The sequence below is a fragment of the Rhinichthys klamathensis genome, unplaced genomic scaffold (assembly GCF_029890125.1).
Source record: "Rhinichthys klamathensis goyatoka isolate OS25496 unplaced genomic scaffold, OSU_Roscu_1.1 h1tg000033l_1, whole genome shotgun sequence".
Lineage (NCBI taxonomy): Eukaryota > Metazoa > Chordata > Actinopteri > Cypriniformes > Leuciscidae > Rhinichthys > Rhinichthys klamathensis.
The window spans coordinates 925,622-945,338 of NW_026606582.1; the positions used below are offsets into that span (position 1 = coordinate 925,622).

Genomic DNA, 19,717 nt, shown 5'->3' on the forward strand with positions numbered 1-19,717 from the left:
TTATTTCTTGTTAATTTAGTTTTTAAGGCTTTTCTGTACGCAATTGTGCTCTCTCTCCACGAAATTCGAAAAACGACTAGTTTTGTTTTCTTCCAGTTGCGCTCCATTTTTCTGGCTGCTCTCTTAAGGGCCTGAGTGTGCTCAATAGCCGCGTTTCCACTGCCGGGCCGTGCTAGTGCGTGCCAGGGCCAGTCGCGTTTCCACTGTCACTTCCGGGGCTTGATCGGGGCTTACTCGGGGCCAACGGCCAGGATTTCTGGCCCGTCGAATACCTTGGGCCAATGCGGGCCAGCTCGGGCTAGAGGAGTGGTTACGAACAGAGGCGGGGATTACCTGAGTCGAGAGACAGGAGCGCCGAATGATTCTGTCAGCATTAAAGACTTTTAAAATAATTTAACTCACTTTCATGTTTTAATGCCTTCTGTTTGTGATCCGATGTGGATTCTGATCACCGTATAAGGTAGAAATATTTATACGCGATGCAAAAGACTATGCGCGCTAACCATTACCATAGTAAACATAGTAAACGCTTGAAGATACGCATAGTAAAAAAACATGGTGAACGCTTGAAGAAGTCAGACCAATCATAAAGGCTATCACAATCATGTTTTTAATTTATCTGTCAGTAGCCTACATATACTACATAGTAGTCTCTTAATACAGGACTCTACTTTTTTTCGGGAGCTTCCTGTTTCTCTGACTGAAAATATATCTGTAGCTACTGGGAGTCGAGACTGTGCTAACGCTCCTCAGGTCGTATTTTTGGTGGCATATAACATTATTTGTAGAAATTATCATTGTTTCTAAATGTGATATATGTCCTGTAACTACCAATAAACAGAAACAGCCTCGACTGAATAATGTAAGTGTGTCCTCTTTCTTTTGTGAAATAGACCTAACGTTAACGGTCATTTATTTCTGTGTGACTAATGTGCAATTTTGACATAAATTAATTCATTATGATCAATGTATCATTTTTTATTGTAAACCTGTGGTAAAACATCGATGCTTGGGTTTTAAATATTCAAGTAAACAACAAAAATGCCAGCAAACGGCCGCTTTTATCATGTTTGTTTTGCGATGCACGCTGTTTCCAGTGATTTCTTTCTGATTAGTTGTCTGATAAAACTTCCATTTGTTGGTGAAATGATGGGTTAGTGTGACGTTGTTCCAGAGAGGCGTGTTGCGGGCGTGTTTTAGTGACGCGCTGTGGAGTTTCTGGCCCGACAGTGGAAACGCAGGCCAGGTGCTACTGGCCCGAGGCTATTAGCCCGGCACGGCCCGTTTAAAGCCCTGGCCTAGCACTGGCCCGTTTAAAGCCCTGGCCTAGCACTGGCCCGACAGTGGAAACGCGGCTATTGTACCACGGAGTTGGACTCAGGCGTTCTTTGATCTTCTTTAAGCTCAACGGAGCAAGACCTCCGTTCATCTTCGGAACACAGTTTAAGATATTTTAGATTTAGTACGAGAGCTTTCTGTCCCTCCATTGAAAATGTATGTACGGTATACTGACCTTGTCCAGAAAGGAAATAAAGACATCATCAAAGTAGTCCATGTGACATCAGTGGGTTAGAATTTTTTTAAGCATCGAAAATACATTTTGGTCCAAAAATAACAAAAACTACGACTTTATTCAGCATTGTATTGTCTTCCGGTTCTGTTGTCAATCCACGTTCACAAGTCCGCAGTGACGCTGATGACGTAAGACGCTGCTGACGTGTGTCTGGTGCGTCCGTGTATTCAGGTTCAAATAAATATGGCTGGGCAAAAAAATGCAAGTCTTCTTCTGTGTCGAAATCCTTAGACATGTTTGCGAAGATTGTTTTGTTTACAGCGTGCGTCTCCCTCAGACTGTAAACGAAGCCCGGGCGCACCAGATAACACGTCAGCAGCGTCACTGAATGCGGCTTGACAACAGAACCGGGAGAGAATACAGTGCTGAATAAAGCGGAATAAAGTCGTAGTTTTTTTTTTTTTTGGACCAAAATGTATTTTCGATGCTTCAAAAAATTCTAACCCACTGATGTCACATGGACTACTTTGATGATGTCTTTATTTCCTTTCTGGACAAGGACAGTATACCGTGTATACATTTTCAATGGAGGGACAGAAAGCTCTCGGACTAAATCTAAAATATCTTAAACTGTGTTCCGAAGATGAACGGAGGTCTTACGGGCTTGGAACGACATGAGGGTAAGTCATTAATGACATAATATTCATTTTTGGGTGAACTAACCCTTTAAGTGCTGGAAAAGAGAGAGTCAAAAGTTTTGGTCGCAATATTGAGTTCTTCTAAGCTATCTGGGATGCTGAGGAGATGAAACTGATCAGGAATATTATTAATGAAGCGATCTTAAGTGGCAGAAGGGATAGGTGTAACATATTTGTAACACGGAGTCAGCTTTGCAGCCTTGGCTAAATGAAGTATATACGAGACCTGATCCCCAGATTGTCATGTTTGAGCTCTAAGACGATGTACCAGAAGGCAGCACCATCCCGGGAGGGATGAATACCATCTTTTTTTCAACAGGTCAGGTCTTCCCCAAAAACTTTTTTGTCAATGTCTATGAATTCAACAATTGTCTATGAATTCTATATTATTTTGCGGACACCACTTAGACAGCCAACCATTGAGTGAGCACAGTCTACTAAGTATCTCATCACTCCTGTGAACAGGAAGGGGGCAGAGCAAATGACAGTGCCTGACATCATACTTGCGAGTTCACACACCTCTTTAACGTAAATTTTGGTGATCTCCGACTGGTGAAGTCGAACATCATTTGTGCCGACATGAATAATAATCTTAGAGAATTTACGATTAGCATTAGCCAGCACTTTTAAATTTGCTTTGATGTCAGGCGCTCTGGCTCCCGGCAAACGTGCAAACAATGTTCCATGTAATAGAATCGCCAATAACTAGGGCACATTCAACAGGATTCTCAGTGGGTGTTTCACTGAGAGGGGAGAACCTGTTTAATGTTGTTATCGGAACAGAAGAGCGGTGTTTTGTCCTGCAACTACAGCGTCTCATGGTCATCCAGTTGATGACGCACTAAGGCCACTGAGGCTGGCCCCTCCCCTAACAATAGAGCACATTCGCATCAGTTTGGCGCTCAATCGCGAGCTACTGTCAGTACTATTAGTTACTACAGCCTACAGTTTGCTAGCTAGCTATGCCTTCGATACGGAAATGCATAGGCTACTACCTGGATGCGATCATGTACAAAACAGATCGTTGTCTTTTTTTAAATTTCCTAAAAACGATCACATCACATCCACACATCAAGGTGGATTAATTTGTGAAGAGCCAACCTTGATGGAAAGCTAAGGATCACCACCAACACCCGCCTCTGTAGTGATCATTTTACATGGGATAGTTTTATAAACTTTCGTCAGAGACAACTGGGATTCACTGATAATCCGCTGTTACTGGTGAATGGGGCCGAACCGACTATCTCCCGCCTCGGCCTTCATCCTCCCGTCGCGAAAGCAGTATCACCTAATATCAGCGTCGGCAGCTTTCCCGCGAGTGGGCGTGGTTTCAGCACAGCCACCGGGCACGCCCCCAGCGTTTGAGAGCAGAGAATAATGCTAATTTTTTCAAGATTTTGATAGCTTATTTTATGTACTTGCTTGCTTTTTTATCATTCAAATTTGGCTGGGTGGCTAATAACACATTTTTCTGTGGTGTGACAAACTCAGAACACATACTTAATTTTGACTTTACAGGGACTTTAACTGATTCTACTTACCTTAGTTGCTTGATAGATCTCGTAAAAGGTGCGAGCGCGCGCATAAAAAAAAAAGGCAAGCACGGGTGGCAGGTTAACAGGCTAGCAAAATACTAGGGTGTTGTGCTAGCGATAATGATTTAGATAAAAGCTAGTGATATCAGAATAATGTGATAGGCAATATTAGACAACATCTAATATATGTTGATGAAAAAGTCCAATTTAGACGTTAAAAAAAGGCGCCAGCCCTATTCAGTTGCTGTCTCCCCAACCCACTCCAGCCCTCCTGGTACCGGCATTTTTTTCCATCGAGCCTGTTCCAGCCCCAGAGTTCAGTATCAAGGCTGTCCCAGCTCTTGAGTCTGCATTGGAGCTCACTCTAATCCCTGAGCTTGCATCAGAACCTGATCTAACTCTCATGTCCGCTTCAGAGACCGTACTCACCTGTGAGTCTACTCTAAATTCCCGCTCCAAGGATCGTAGTATTGCCAATTCCAATGGTCACAATGCTTCCAGTGAGTGATCTTCCCGAGTCTGCTCCAGTGAGTAATGTTCCCGAGTCCATTATTGATAGAGAAGTTCCCGAATCTGTTCCCGGGTCTGTTCCAGTGAGAGAAATTCCCCAGTCTGTTCCAGTGAGTGAAATTCCGGAGCTAAGCCCAGAGTGCAGCAATAACCATAATGGCTCTGGCATTGTGTGTCATTGTGAATAATATCATGTGTCCTCCCACAAATTGCATAGATGCCAGCCAAATGTCTTGGTCTGTGGCCAGTCCGTTGGAGGCTGAAGGTTGGTCCCATTTCGGATACTTATGCTCTAATTTTATGCATAAATAGTGTGAGTAGTGTGTTCACACTGAAAATTCCCAAAAGAAAAAGTGCACTTTAAATACCTGGATGATGCACTAAATTAACGGAAAAAAAAACTAAGTGTGGAATGTTGGATACTTCATGCAATCAACTGTCGCAAGTAGCAGAGGGGGAGGGGCTATCAGACTCCAATGTTGAATGACAAAATAATCTTATGAAATTCACACACTACTCGGATAAGTACATTGTGCATACGTATATTGTAAGCATGCAAGTGCATATTGTATAGTGCGTCATTTGGGATGCAACTCGGGACTATGAAAGACTTTGCTAACAAACCTAAATGTTGTAATGCCGATTTGACCAACGGAATGCTATCCGGCATCTCACCTAATCATCACATAATAAATCAGACAGTATTGTATATTGTGTAGGTCACAGATAACATATTTCACCTAGATGTTGGAAGATACTTTTTGCTCGCAATTGGAGTCTTACTTGGCAAATAAATTCTTGATAAACCCCTTTTCCTCTGGAGCATGTATGACATTTAGTTTGATTTGATTGCTTCTTTTCTAACCCCTGATCCCCTAAACCTCAAACAGTAGTATAAGTTCCTTCATAATAAGTTGTCATGCTTTATTTATCATTATTTGCATTACACATACATTATTTCATAAGAGCTGACATTGTTACTGAGTGTACGAACACAGGTCTGTGTTAGTCAATTATTATCCCAAATAGGAAATGTTGGCTTCACTGGACAGTTTGTCCTTATTTGAAGTCCACTTCATGGATGATTGACTTTGCCCACCCTGCAGTATAGAGTAAAATGTATGCTTCATCAGAAAGAGCCATGGCAACAGAGTGAACTTAACAGACTATCAGGAAAACATGATGAGGGGACATTAGTTTAGATTACCAATACTGTTCACAGAAAAATTACAACTGTTATTATTCACTCATTTCTTCTCATTATTTCATTATAAACCCATAATGTCTTTTTTTGTGGAACAAAGGATCATTTGTATGATGTAAAATACAATGAATTACACTGGCTCCTACTGGAATACCATTAGCTATGGCCCTAACTACTCTTCATAACTTTTCACATTCTTCATATACACATTAAATCAAATGTTTTTTTTTTTTGTTTTTTTTGTTTTCATCCACCAGACTGTTGCAGAACTGGTGGTCTCGGCGTAAGATGAAACGAGCAGGTGAGCAAAATAACAGTAAAGAAGGGCTTCCGCAATGGGATAGAGACTGGAACTTACAGCCTATGAACGCACATGGCCTGGTGGACGAGTACCTGGAAATGGGTGAGTTCTGCTCGACGAACACCTATAGTGAGATATAAAGTGTGTCATTTTCAAATGGCAAAATAGAATCTTGCCAAGTTTGGCAAGCAGGGCGAGGCCGAGAGCTGTGGGAACGAAGCTCACGGCTCTCGGCCACGTCCTGCTTGCCACACCAAGGAAGTTAGTTAAAATGAATAATAACACATCTGGTTTAATGGCACAGGTGGTTGACTCTATTGTCAATTTGAGGACTGAGGTTTGTTACGATTACAGGACACACTAGAACAGAATTTCAAGTATTTTCAACAGGAACGCGTTCCTGCAATGCATTTGCCAAGCAATTGCGTCAGTTTTTGCACATTTTCATAAAGTATGTTTCTGCCATAAGGAACCATTTTTAGACTGGCTTAACCACAAAAGGGTAAATGCTTGATTATGAGTGTTCTAATTCGGCAAATCATTTGCTTGTTGCCTAGATGGGATGTTTATTTCAGCTGTTTTCTGTAAAGTTCTGCAGTTTGGTTTCACTACAATCTTTGTGGCGGCGTTTCCTCTGGCTCCTCTCCTGGCTCTGCTCAATAACATCATTGAGATCCGATTAGACGCCTACAAGTTTGTCACGCAGTGGAGGAGACCGATGCCCGCCCGCGCTACTGACATCGGTCAGCCCTTTTCACCTCAATTAGCCTGATGTCAGTTTATTCCAACCTAAAAACAAGAAACCCAAGAGTCATTTGTTATAATTACATTTAGTATGTTGTCAATTTTGATTGTTAGCACCAGTATTTACATTATAAAGAATAAAGTAATGCTTAATAGCTGATACATTAATATAGCAGATTATTTTACAGATATATGTATTATCTGTCCTGGTATATTTCAATATATATGTTTTGAAAGATTGGTAATTTTGTTTGTTTGTTTGTTTATTTGTTTGTTTAATTAGGTATCTGGCATGGAATCCTGGAGGGAATTGGAGTTGTGGCTGTCATAACAAACGCCTTTGTCATTGCCATCACTTCAGATTACATCCCTCGCTTCGTCTATGCATTCAAATATGGGCCCTGTGTGGACAAGGGTTACCGGCATGAGAAGTACGAACATTTCCAAATAGCTGCAAGCAGCAATTACAGGGCCAAAAAAAAAAAAAAAAAAAACAGTGGCATGCGTATTGTAGAGCAGATTTATTTTGTTAGCCACTCTGGTGGAGATGGGTGCACTGCAAAAAAAAAAGTTTTTGTCTCATTTCCTGTCCAAATATCTAAACATTATTGGATCAAGATTAACTTACTAGATGTAAATACTACAAGTAAAATGGCATAAGATATTATGACTTGTTTTCTGAAAAACAAATAAAAATTAAGAGAGTTTTTGCTTAAAACAAGGTTAAAACACCTGGCTAATGGGGTAAGAAAAATAATCTTGTTTCCGTTTGAATTAACCTCAGTGGCAGATCATTTTGCTTATTTTTCAGCTTATTCAGTTCCCAATCAACTATTTTGAAAATTAGAAATCCATTAATTCAGCTAACACTAACCCTTGTGGTGGCCTTGTGGTGAAGGCCTAGGAGAAGGCAGACGGGCAGGCAGCAGAGACCAGGGCGGAGTAGATGGAAGTAGCACCATGGTGGAGATGGTGGGAAAAGTGGCCAGGTAGTGTTAAACCAAGCAGCCAGGATGTTAGCCCACGGCGGAGTTGACGACGGGAGGAGCCATGATGTAGAGGTAGCTGATGACATCCAGGTGATGACCGACGGAGAGGGAGCCATAGTTAAGGGAGCCCAAGGTGCAGACAGAGAGCTGATGTGCCCAAGTGACACCACTGGCACTGGAGACCAAGGCGAAGCCGCTGCAACAAACGTCCAAGGAGGAACCAGAGCACCAGAGAACCAAGGCGGAGCTGGGGGGAAAAAGGACTCTGGGGCGATCGTTGGCGCTGTACTCGTCACAGGCTCCTTTGTTGTGGCGGGCGGAAGTGCTCCGTCTGCGGGGGGCTCTGGCATAGTTTCCGTGGTGCAGGGTGATGAAAGGATGAGCTCTGGGCTAGATGACGATTTCCAAAATAACGATTTCAGGGTACCATCATCAAAGGCCGATCATTGCGCAAGTCAGCAAAAATGGATGGAATAATCCAAAAACGAATGTCCTTCCCTGGCTAGGGCAGTAAAAACTGCAGCATATTCCATTTTCTTACTTTTAGGTACGGTATTCTGTAACGTTAAGGTCCAGATGATGATTAAGGGTAGTGATGGGACGGTTGATACCGGGGCTCCGATGCTCTGATGCAGTTTTCTAAGCACTATTGTATCCCACACTGACACTGTACCATTGCTTGTATCAAAATGACAATACCATGTGATTGATGATGTTTGAAGCTTCAAACGTAGCTTTAAATGCAGTATCGGAAGGTCAGGTCAGCTGGTTTGAAAAAAATAGTCTCTTCCCCCCAATGCATAAAAGGGAAATGATTATCCCGTTACTTCGAGGGCTATCAGACATGCAAACGAGTGTGTGTGTGTGTGTGTGCACTTATTTGGGATTCAGTAGAATAGTTTTGAGTCAACTGTAACCTCAACACCAAACTGAATGCACGTCACACCTCTATTGCATTTAATCATGTTTTATAGCTGGAGTCTCAGAGACTGAACATAAGTATACATACTTACCGAACATATATTTTACATTATTGATTAATATGTGAATCCGTTGACCAGGCTACACAAGACATGAGTTGTGGTCTCATTGGCACAAATCAATTTAGATGACATTAGATCAGATTAGATAGAACTGGATTGATCCCAGATCGATTCCACTCTTGTACATCACAGACTTCAGAAGCTTTGTTTGGTCACTTGCTTTTTCAAACAAGAAAAGTATATCCTCTGCTCTGCGATGATTTGCTAGATATGGTGGAGAAAACAACCCTGCCCACCAAATGTCGCTAATGTAAAGCTTAGAGTAATTAACTGTTTTTCGGCAAAATTTGATGAAAGCCTCAAACACTTCAGAAAGCCTCGGTTTCCCATCAATGATGAAGAGGAATGCCAAAAGGATGAAAATAAAACAAGGTTTATTAAATAATTCAACACAGGTAATCCGAAGAACAAAGACTCCCCGAAACAGTGTGCTGTGCACAAACAATACCAGACAATAAGGAACTGAAAATGTTTAAATTATTAATTAATAATTTAAACAATTTAAATTATTAATTTGAACATAATCTTCAACATGATGAATATTAATAGCGGGTAACATCTCGGGTTACTTGACTGTAACCCTGTTCCCTGAAAATGCGGGAACGAGATGCTGCCCCCCACCCCACAAGATTGCTTTCACCATTCCTGGGGCAAAGAGAAAGCCATAAAAAAAATTTAGAGTCAGAAGCTTGTCAGGCACCGACTCTAGAGGTTCAAAGGGGGGTCTCAACCAGACCCTCAAGGACTATAGCTAAGTCCCATGAAGGGATCTTGGTTCTAACAGGAGGCCTCAGTCACCCGGCTCCACGAACGAGGAAGGCAAGCAGAGGATGCTCCCCAAGTGAAACCCCGTCAATCAAGGTGTGGCAAACCGATAAAGCGGCCACATAAACCCTGAGAGTGGCGTGGCATGTGCCTACCAATATTTTTTTTCCTGCAGGAAGTCCAGAACTGAAGCAATCTGGCATTTAACTGGATCTGGACCTTTCAAAGACACCCCATTTATTGGCATAACTTCCTCTAGTGGAGGGAATGCTAATCCCTAGCACTGAGAATGGTCTCTGTGACATCAGCTGAAAAACCGGTATCCCTCAGTTGGTACCCTTCCTCTTGGACACCTAGGAGCATGGTGATTTAGAGAGAAGCAGAGGGGACATTGCATTGTTACTGAAAAGATGAAGAGGTTACCTCAACATCGTAAAACCTTCCCAAACCCGCTCCCAAGGGTGTAAATCACCCTAAGGGACAGGAACTTGTCCTGACCCTAAAGCAGAGCCTGATGCGCTCGCCTGTTAGACAGCATGAACACAGTCTTCCTGCCGATTTTTGTAGGACGACTACCATAGTATTGTTCTCCTGCACTAGGACATGGTAAGCCCCTTAACTGCTGGAGGAAGTACTTCAGTGCCAGAAATACAGCCATCAATTTGAGATCCCTTGGGCTGGACGACTACTTAAGACTGCTAGCCAGGCCGACAGGGAGGCGTCTGTCGTTAGCATTTTGCGACGGCAAGACAGACTTAGAGTGGGACACAAGCTGAGGACCCGGGGTCTGAACCACATAGAAACGCAGCGCGTAACCCTTACCATAAACATGGATTTTAGAAAGTGCACGAAGCATTCAGCGCATGACTTACCATAAAAATGTATCTTTAGAAAGGGCACAAAGCACTCAGCGTGCCCTTACCCTTATTTGCCTTTGGGGATTGTATGGATGAAGTCCCCCAGCTTTGAGCCACAACTGAAGTGGTCTCATTTGCAAAAGGCCCAGAGGGATCACTGTGGACGCAGGTCATGAGACCTATGTAATGTCCTAACCTAGCCTGATGTTGCTTAGAGTGTTCAAAAGGCTCTCGACACAGCAGGAGACAGTGGGGCCCCCGATGGTGACAGTATCCCATTTAACCCAAAGGCACGTTACCCTCTGGGCAAGAGAGGGGACGCTTTCCTTGCATCTCAGCCCCAGAGAGAGAAGATGAGCGGGAATCTATCTCGATGTCGAAGCGCAAGCTCTTGAGACTAGACCAGTATCAGTCAATCGTCTTTGTAACATGGCTAGGTTGAATGGAAGGACCCGATATTGGTTAGCTTGGTAAATTTACAACACGATCTTCTTAATAGATCTTGAAGATCTAAAACGGGCTCAGTCCCCCATTTCTTCTGGGAGCCAGGAAATATGAACTGTAGTAGCCTGACTCTTCTCTCTGTGAACATGTTCTATGAGAAGAGATTATCTTGTGACAGGAGATGCGCCTACTCCAGTTTCACGGGCGTGGGAACCACGCCATTAAAACAAGGAGGGCAGTGTATTCCTTTTTACTGTCTTTAGGACCCAAAGAGAGATACCTGGCAGTAGCTTTCACGTTGACAAAGTTTCTTTAAAGGGGTACCAATTTTAATACTTCCTTCTGGGGGGATGTTAAATGTTCTGTGTCCTGGGTGATAACAGGAAACAACAGGACATCCAACATTTGGCTGGAAACCGTTGCCCACCGAATAACCAGACGTGGTGGGGATGTTACAGTGGTTTCGTGAGGGTGTCGGGTAGGAGCTGATTGATGGATTTTACATGTCCCATCCCGAAGGGGCACACCCCACAGACCTGGGCACACAAAAACCCTCAGGAATTTTGTTCTATGTCTATTATGAGGTTGCTGAGCGCAACGAGCCAGTCCCCAGTCTTTACGAGGGAGAGGGCGACTCGCCACACTCTGCTTTTGAGTCTTTCTTTTAGCAGCTCAGCCTGCAACACTGCCATAGTGTGCAGAGCAGCACCAGCCTGACCCCCACCAGAGTGGATGTTATTATACATGGCTTGGTGGGGAGTGCTGATTCCTTAAGTGACGATGAGCTCCAGAGAAGAGATAGCCCAGTATATAACCACATGCCCCTGGACCCATGAGAGTTGAATAAGTTGACGTCAAGGGCACAAAGGCTCGCAAAGCATAAGGTTCTCCCCATGAACAATGTAATGTCATGGAGATCTTCAAGGGCAGTCTAGCTGTAATCTGGCCACTACTTGAGTCACCACCTCGAGTAACCTCACACGCTTTATCATAACGGGAGGAGCATTCGGAAGCGGCGCTCTCAAAGTCCATCTTTTTTTTTCTTTTTTTAGATGGCTATTTCACTATTCAATTCCTCACAATTAAATGTAGCCAAAGAACAACCAGATAATATATTAATGCAAGCATCTAACTTCTCAAATTAGATGAGTATTATCATTTAATTCCTCAGCAATAAATACAGCCAAATATCAATCAGACAAGCCAACACGGTCTGGAAGAAAGGCTGTGTTTAAATCTTTAATAAGATCAGCCTGATATGCCTGACCTGATGAAAATGCCTCTGATGATGTGCTCCCAGAGGAGAGATAGCCCGCAAGCATCTCTCCGATCTGAGGTAGTATCGTATAACAGCTTGCCTTCGCACCCGCGATAGTCAAATGGGTCGATGTCGAGGGCACAAATACATGCAATTGTATATATATATTTTATATATTTATTTACGAGTCAATTCGTCAAGGAGGCTAACATTAAGTGTTTTACGGGTCTCTTTTTTCTGTGACTAGTGTAATCTGGCCACTGCACGAGCGACCACCCTGAGCAGTTCCCCTTTTTGTCATCACGGGAGGAATGCTCGGAGCAGGCGAACTCACAAGATTCAGTGTTCTCTGCCCAAGCCGAAGAAATACCGCATCACAAGCTTCGGTAGTCAGGCAAAAGGACATCACGATCTGGAGAGAGAGCAAGTGATAGGGACGGACCCTTCTCTCTCTCCTCAGCCAGATCAACGCGTATGCCAGACGATGACATTGTGGGTGCTACCCCTTTGAAATAAGCGAAGCAAACGTGAAGCACTTTAACTGTGAACATTTCACAATGCTCGCAATCACCATGCTCAAAGGCAAGGGCAGCATGCTCTCTCCCCAAACAAACAAAACAGTATAGGTGTGTGTCCGATTTAACCATAGGACGTGAACACTGAGGCACACACCGTTTGTTTTGTAAATCGCTCGTTTTATTTTTGTTTCTTTTTCTTTCACTTGTCCGGCAGAGTGTAGAGAAAAACAGAAATATTTTTCTCTGCACTGCCTAGCAAAAACTAACTCCTATCAGAGTTTTTGAGAGCTTGAGGTGCACACACACATCACAGTATGGTCTGATAACAGAAGACCTGTCGATGCACCTTTGGCACATCTAATTATAGCTTCTGATGCACGCGCATTCCAATAACGTCACTGTCTGAGTCTAAGTTCAAAGTCAATTCCATTGACGTGTTGCACATATATATTCACAACTGGCCACACACAAAAGCGTTGCCCATTGCAATTAAAAAATCAAACACAGCATTGAGTATATATATAATTTATTATTTATATATAATTTAACTTAAAGGTGAACTATGCAGGTTTTTTACCTTAACCGAACAGCTTCGGAGTCATTGGAATGGTTATATATTACTCTTTTCGGGTTGAATGGTGGTCCTTTCGCACCCCCCTATTGCATGTGAGCGGAAAAAACACACTTGCAACTTTGAGCCGGCGGGCCGCCGGCCGCAGCATCAGGAAGTGTCACGTGATATCAGGTCTCGATGTAACGAATTGCTTTACGGCAAAAAAGATCTGATAAAATAAACACCAAACAGAAATAACCCGGCGCCGTATACATGTGGTGTTCAAGGCGCACATACAATACAGACTGCCGACAGTTAAACAGGGCGCGCGCAGCTCTTAAAGGGGCCACACCTTATTTCAACTCGTTACAGCTTCCATCCTACTAAACAGGTACCGGTGTACAGGGGGAGGGGATCAGGCCGTGAGTGCAGAGCCATCTCTGCGTTAGTGCTATTTACGACAGTACAAGTACTCCACAGCAACTCTAGTGGTCGCCATTTGACAAAAACGGAATTCCTGCATAGTGCACCTTTAATTATCAAAGATAAGAGGTTGCATTCAAATTCCTTATATGAAGCCTTGTATTGGTAATGCTATATATTTGTGTTTTCCCTTTCTTTACACAGATGTCTAAGAGGATACTTGAACAACAGCTTGTCTATTTTTGACATGAATGGATTGAAAAACGGAAGTTACCAAAATCAGTACTGCAGGTACTGTAACACTCATGCTAGTTTTACGTTGTTAAATGTTATTCAATTTGGGGTTTTTTGTCACTTTCATGGAGCTCAAGTTTTGTTATTTCCCTCAACAGATATCGAGATTACAGAGCACCTCCATGGAGTCCTGAACCCTACGATTTCACCTTGCAGTTCTGGCATGTTTTGGCTGCCAGACTAGCCTTCATCATCGTCTTTGAGGTCAGTGCTACTTCACGTTTTTTTAATCTTATTCGAGTAATGTTTTATAGCATTCGCAATGTAGTTTTGGGGAAGCTAATTTGAAACTTTAGCTCGCAAAGCTACAATTTATTCAAAATTTTAAGTAGTTAAGTTAAAATAAAACTGCCCTTTGATTAAGTTACAATACTACTCAAGGTACTAGTGACTAGTGTAATGGAAGCCATGTGGTACAAGAGAGCTATGCAGGTAAACCTCACTCACCCTGGACTCAGGAGGTGATTGACACTAGATGCTGTGGTCTTTTGCATTCTTGTTAACGGTTGCCCAACCCTCATGCCGACTATCACTGGTTCAAGCCCTTCTTGGAGTGCCCTACGAGGAACCAGTTAAAGTGGTGCCGTGACCCAGGTGGGAATGCGGTTTAGAATGGTCAGTGTAAATCTAGGCCAACCGGTACATGATAGCTGTGCATATAAACCTCATGTTGTGGTCATTAGCAAACTTGTTAACACACCTCAATTTAAGCCCTGTTCAGAGTAGGCCAAGAGGAACTAGTTACAAAAGTATATAATGTCACAGAGCCAGACTTTTGACTGTTTTACACCAAAATGTTTTCATGTTGGAAAAAAAATAGTCAAATGCGTAGTATGTCCAAAAATACAGTATTCATAAAATAGTAGGCAAAAAAAACCTACATGAAAGGCTGATTTAGTTGTCGTTAGTTACTCAATACTGCAATTTAATATTTATGAATTTTTTTATTGTCTGTTGTTTTCTCCATAGCACCTTGTTTTTGGCATTAAGACCTTCATAGCCCACATGATTCCAGACATGCCCAAAGACCTGAGTGATCGCATGCGCAGGGAGAAATACCTAATGCAAGAGATGGTGTATGAGGCGGAACTGGAGCACCTGCAGAAAGAGCGGAAAAAGAATGGCAAACGTTATCACCATGAGTGGCCTTAGCCATGCCTGACCATAAATACACAGATAAATGCCCACTGGAGAATCACATACCCTACCCACAAAAGCACATAAATGCTTGAAAGTGGTTAACAAACGTCTTTGCGCAACTGCAGCACAAATGTGAACACAGGCATTCATGTATGACCGTTCTGCTGCCTTGGATGTCTGGCTGTATTGACTCCATGCATGGACTGCCCACTTCAGATTTTCATTGCTATAATTAACCAGGGAGCGGATTCAGTGTTTGTTTGAGGTCAAAACCTGATCTCCGAGTGGGCCTTTAGAACCAGGAGTTGGCAGCTCTGCTCTGCACCAAAGAGGTTCTTCTCAGTCACATGACCCCTGCCTGAGACCTCAATTATCCTGTTTTTCCATCCTGCTGATTGTGTTTACTCACTAGAGCAGTAGTTCTCAAACTGTACTGATTGGATACTTTAAAAAAAAGTTGGCTAGTTTAAGTTAATTGGCTAAAATTAGTTATGAAAAGAACAAAACAGCAACCTGGCAAAAGAAAAAAAATTGGTGGTTTGCCACATTTAAAAGTTTGAGAACCACGGTAACGGAGAAAGCTCTGATGATGTTTCGTGGATATAAGATCCATTTGGAAAGAGTCGGATTCATTTGAAAGCAAGCGGAAATGCAACAAATTGGATTTCCGAAAGCACAACTGGACCCGCCTGCCTTCTCAATGGTCAAAAGAAAAAGTCTGTTCCAGAGTACACTGCTGAAAGAGTTCAAGGTGAAGGTCATATGAAGGAGTTTCACTTTTGCAAACCCTCGCTATATCCATGTGCCGGATCATCAAGTTTTAAATCAATGGATTACAGTGTTCTCTGATACACAGTAAACTCAAGTGTGTAGATGGGAAATAACTTTGAAAATATTCATTGAACACGCATCCTTCCCAGCATGGCCTGCAGAGATGCGCTCTTTCATCTGTGTCCTATTATAGTTCTGAATGGAGCACTCGTGCGGTTGGATTGTTTACTATGCAGATGAAGGGCTTTTGGAGTTCCTGTTCTCTGCTTGTCTACTTGTCTGCATCTCTGTGCGTGGCAGCTATCATCCCGCTGTGAAGCAGATCTCTACCTGGTGCCAGGCAATGTGACGACGTTTACTTACGAACATATTTACCGAATACGCCCTCTCTCTTCGCTTGCCAGCATCTCACATTGTGATTCTTGTTACAAAAGTGGTTTCTGGTAAAAAAAAAAAAAAAATTACCAAATAAAAATCAGTTTGTTTATGCAATTGAACGTTTTTTATGTTCTACATCGCCTTGAAAAGATATGCAGATCTGTCTTTCAATACAATGTCATTTTGTCTAGGCAAAATAAATTGCCAACTTTGGCAAAATGGTGATATAAATAACATGCATGTTATTTTTTTAATTGCATGTTGTTTCTTTGTTTTTTTATTATTTTATAAAAGACTATGTCCTTGTCTATATGTCTGGTTTTGTAGCGTGTGTGTTAGCTGAATTTGATGTGTGAGTGTATCTGTGTTCCGATGCCTGCGTTTGTTGCTCAGCTGTGATGTATTGTGTGTGTTTATGGCTTCATCAGCCGATGTGCCCACCTACCTAAGCTCACGGAAGTGCATATCTACAGTATAGTACTGCATGTATGTACTGTGAATTCTCCGTATGCATAGATGACCCACTACAATTGCAAAAGTGTTCAGCATACAGCCAGAGTGTGTTGAGTGAAATGCGGTATCCAATAATGCAATGCTTCCGACATAACCTACAGTACCATAGAGTGCTACAGTGATGATGTATTTCTGTACGTCAACCTAGAAGTTAGCATCACCCTGCTTCAACAAAAATCCAATAGGATTGTTTCTCTCTTCTTTTGGATTAGTGCTGAAAACAAGTTGTGACCAATAAAAGTTTGATTCTTACATGTTTTGTTCATCATGATCATTTTCTCAAATTAACAGCTTTTATTAATTTTAATGTCTTAATACAATCACCAGAAGTAAAAAGCTAAATGTAGGCTATAAACGAGCTACACTATGGTTGCATGTCTTCAATGTCACAACCATTAAGCTTCTTAAACTCTTTCAGTCTTTATAAATAAAAAAAAAAAAAAAAAAACCTTTCCCCTATTAAGTTAATAGTTTGCAAGAATACGATTTTTAAACACAACAAAGCTGTGAAAGTGGACTCGTGAGTAGACGACGTTTATGTCCCCAACAACCTCCTTTGTCCCTTTTGACCACTTGTTAGCAACTGCCTTTTAAAGTAAAAACTTTAAAATCAAAAGTGGGGTAAAACTGGTGTATTTTATGTGGTAAAATAAAATAAATATATCTTGATCTCGTCAACCAAATACCTTATTTCAGGCATTTAACCAAAAACCCATTAAAAAAAAACCAATGACTTCAGAATAATGGAATCAGAAGTGCTAAAATGCTAACTCATTTCCAGGTTTTGACCTACAAAAATACACTCACCTAAAGGATTATTAGGAACACCATACTAATACTGTGTTTGACCCCCTTTCACCTTCAGAACTGCCTTAATTCTACGTGGCATTTATTCAACAAGGTGCTGAAAGCATTCTTTAGAAATGTTGGCCCATATTGATAGGATAGCATCTTGCAGTTGATGGAGATTTGTGGGATGCACATCCAGGGCACGAAGCTCCCGTTCCACCACATCCCAAAGATGCTCTATTGGGTTGAGATCTGGTGACTGTGGGGGCCATTTTAGTACAGTGAATTCATTGTCATGTTCAAGAAACCAATTTGAAATGATTCAAGCTTTGTGACATGGTGCATTATCCTGCTGGAAGTAGCCATCAGAGGATGGGTACATGGTGGCCATAAAGGGATGGACATGGTCAGAAACAATGCTCAGGTAGGCCGTGGCATTTAAACGATGCCCAATTGGCACTAAGGGGCCTAAAATGTGCCAAGAAAACATCCCCCACACCATTACACCACCACCACCAGCCTGCACAGTGGTAACAAGGCATGATGGATCCATGTTCTCATTCTGTTTACGCCAAATTCTGACTCTACCATCTGAATGTCTCAACAGAAATCGAGACTCATCAGACCAGGCAACATTTTTCCAGTCTTCAACTGTCAAATTTTGGTGAGCTCTTGCAAATTGTAGCCTCTTTTTCCTATTTGTAGTGGAGATGAGTGGTACCCGGTGGGGTCTTCTGCTGTTGTAGCCCATCCGCCTCAAGGTTGTGCGTGTTGTGGCTTCACAAATGCTTTGCTGCATACCTCGGTTGTAACGAGTGGTTATTTCAGTCAAAGTTGCTCTTCTATCAGCTTGAATCAGTCGGCCCATTCTCCTCTGACCTCTAGCATCAACAAGGCATTTTCTCCCACAGGACTGCCGCATACTGGATGTTTTTCCCTTTTCAGACCATTCTTTGTAAACCCTAGAAATGGTTGTGCGTGAAAATCCCAGTAACTGAGCAGATTGTGAAATATTCAGACTGGCCCGTCTGGCACCAACAACCATGCCACACTCAAAATTGCTTAAATCACCTTTCTTTCCCATTCTGACATTCAGTTTGGAGTTCAGGAGATTGTCTTGACCAGGACCACACCCCTAAATGCATTGAAGCAACTGCCATGTGATTGGTTGATTACATAATTGCATTAATGAGAAATTGAATAGGTGTTCCTAATAATCCTTTAGGTGAGTGTATGTCATCCTGCAGCACTAATTTTCCAGTTTGATTAATGAACTAGAAGTAATATGATGATTAAATCATTTTTGATTCATTATTTGATTGGAATACCAAAAATGGATTAAAATGCATATTATTTCCAAAATATTACTCGGTTACTAGACATTACTTGAGTTATGTAGCAACTATGTAGCATACTAGGCCTACTGTTTAAAACATTTATCGTTGCATTATGGATGCTGTTTCACATACTATTAAAAAATAGTATGCAGTATACACAAACTGTACAGCAGGAAATAAGCAGTAAGCTAATATTCCAACGCCTTCTCATCCAAAGGCGTCATATACTGACACTTTTGCCAAAGCGTCTACATCCGACGCACATGGCACCCTTTAGCGTCAATATAACACGCTTCGGTTATGGGTAGGTTTAGGTCTGGGGTAGTGTTAGGGTTAGACCACTAGGAGGCGCCATATATCTGCGTCTCATATTGACGCTAAAGGGTGCCATGTGCGTTGGATATAGACGCTTTGGCAAAAGCGTCAGTATATGACGCCTTGGGATGAGAACGGGCTGAATATTCCACTCCAAACAGCCAAATACTGTAAAAATCAAACCGCATTAGCTCATATCAATCAATCCACCATTATTCATACAGTTAGAGCATAAAACAGATGTGATGATAGAATGAACACTGGGACAATAGACACGTAAGACAGTTTTTCTTATTTGACATTTTGCTTTTTTGTTTTATTTCTTTGTAAATTTAAATGTTTTATTTTCTCTGTTTCATTTTCTTTGGGTGTGTATGTGTGCACGTTTAAATGTGCATTTATAATTGTGTGTGTGTGTGTGTGTGTGTGTGTGTGTGTGTGTGTATGTGTGTGTGTGTGTGTGTGTGTGTGTGTGTGTGTGTGTGTGTGTGTGTGTGTGTGTGTGTGTGTGTGAAAGAGTGTTTTGTAAAGCTGATGAAGTGAGTGCTCCCAGCATGCAGCAGTTTTTCAAAACCCAACGCAATGGCTATGTTCGAAATAGCATACTACTCATACTGTTTCTTCAGTATGCAGTCTGTATACTGTGTGAAGTATGTTCATTTTGTGTATGCATGGATTATGACTTACTACTGATAAAATGTGCAGTATAGAGCAGTGTGTGAGATACTGTATCCCAAAATGCAATGCGCTCAACTTGACCTTACATTATAGTTTGACAAATCCACTGTAAGTGATATGAACCATGATTCTCCTTTCTCGTGTTCT

At 42.0% G+C, this 19,717-nt stretch overlaps 1 protein-coding gene across 3 annotated transcripts in view; it reads left to right on the forward strand.

Annotated features, from left to right (window-relative positions):
• The window catches only part of ano3 (anoctamin 3), a 151,661-nt gene extending 135,500 nt beyond the window's left edge, over positions 1-16,161 (forward strand). For all 3 annotated transcript variants that reach the window (XM_056245688.1, XM_056245686.1, XM_056245687.1), the window contains 6 exons: positions 5,718-5,863; positions 6,352-6,504; positions 6,789-6,936; positions 13,560-13,646; positions 13,748-13,853; positions 14,619-16,161. In XM_056245688.1, coding sequence (XP_056101663.1) covers positions 5,718-5,863; positions 6,352-6,504; positions 6,789-6,936; positions 13,560-13,646; positions 13,748-13,853; positions 14,619-14,801 — 823 coding nt within the window. In that variant the 3' untranslated portion in view covers positions 14,802-16,161. The remainder of the gene's footprint in view (positions 1-5,717; positions 5,864-6,351; positions 6,505-6,788; positions 6,937-13,559; positions 13,647-13,747; positions 13,854-14,618) is intronic.
• Positions 16,162-19,717: the final 3,556 nt, after the last annotated feature.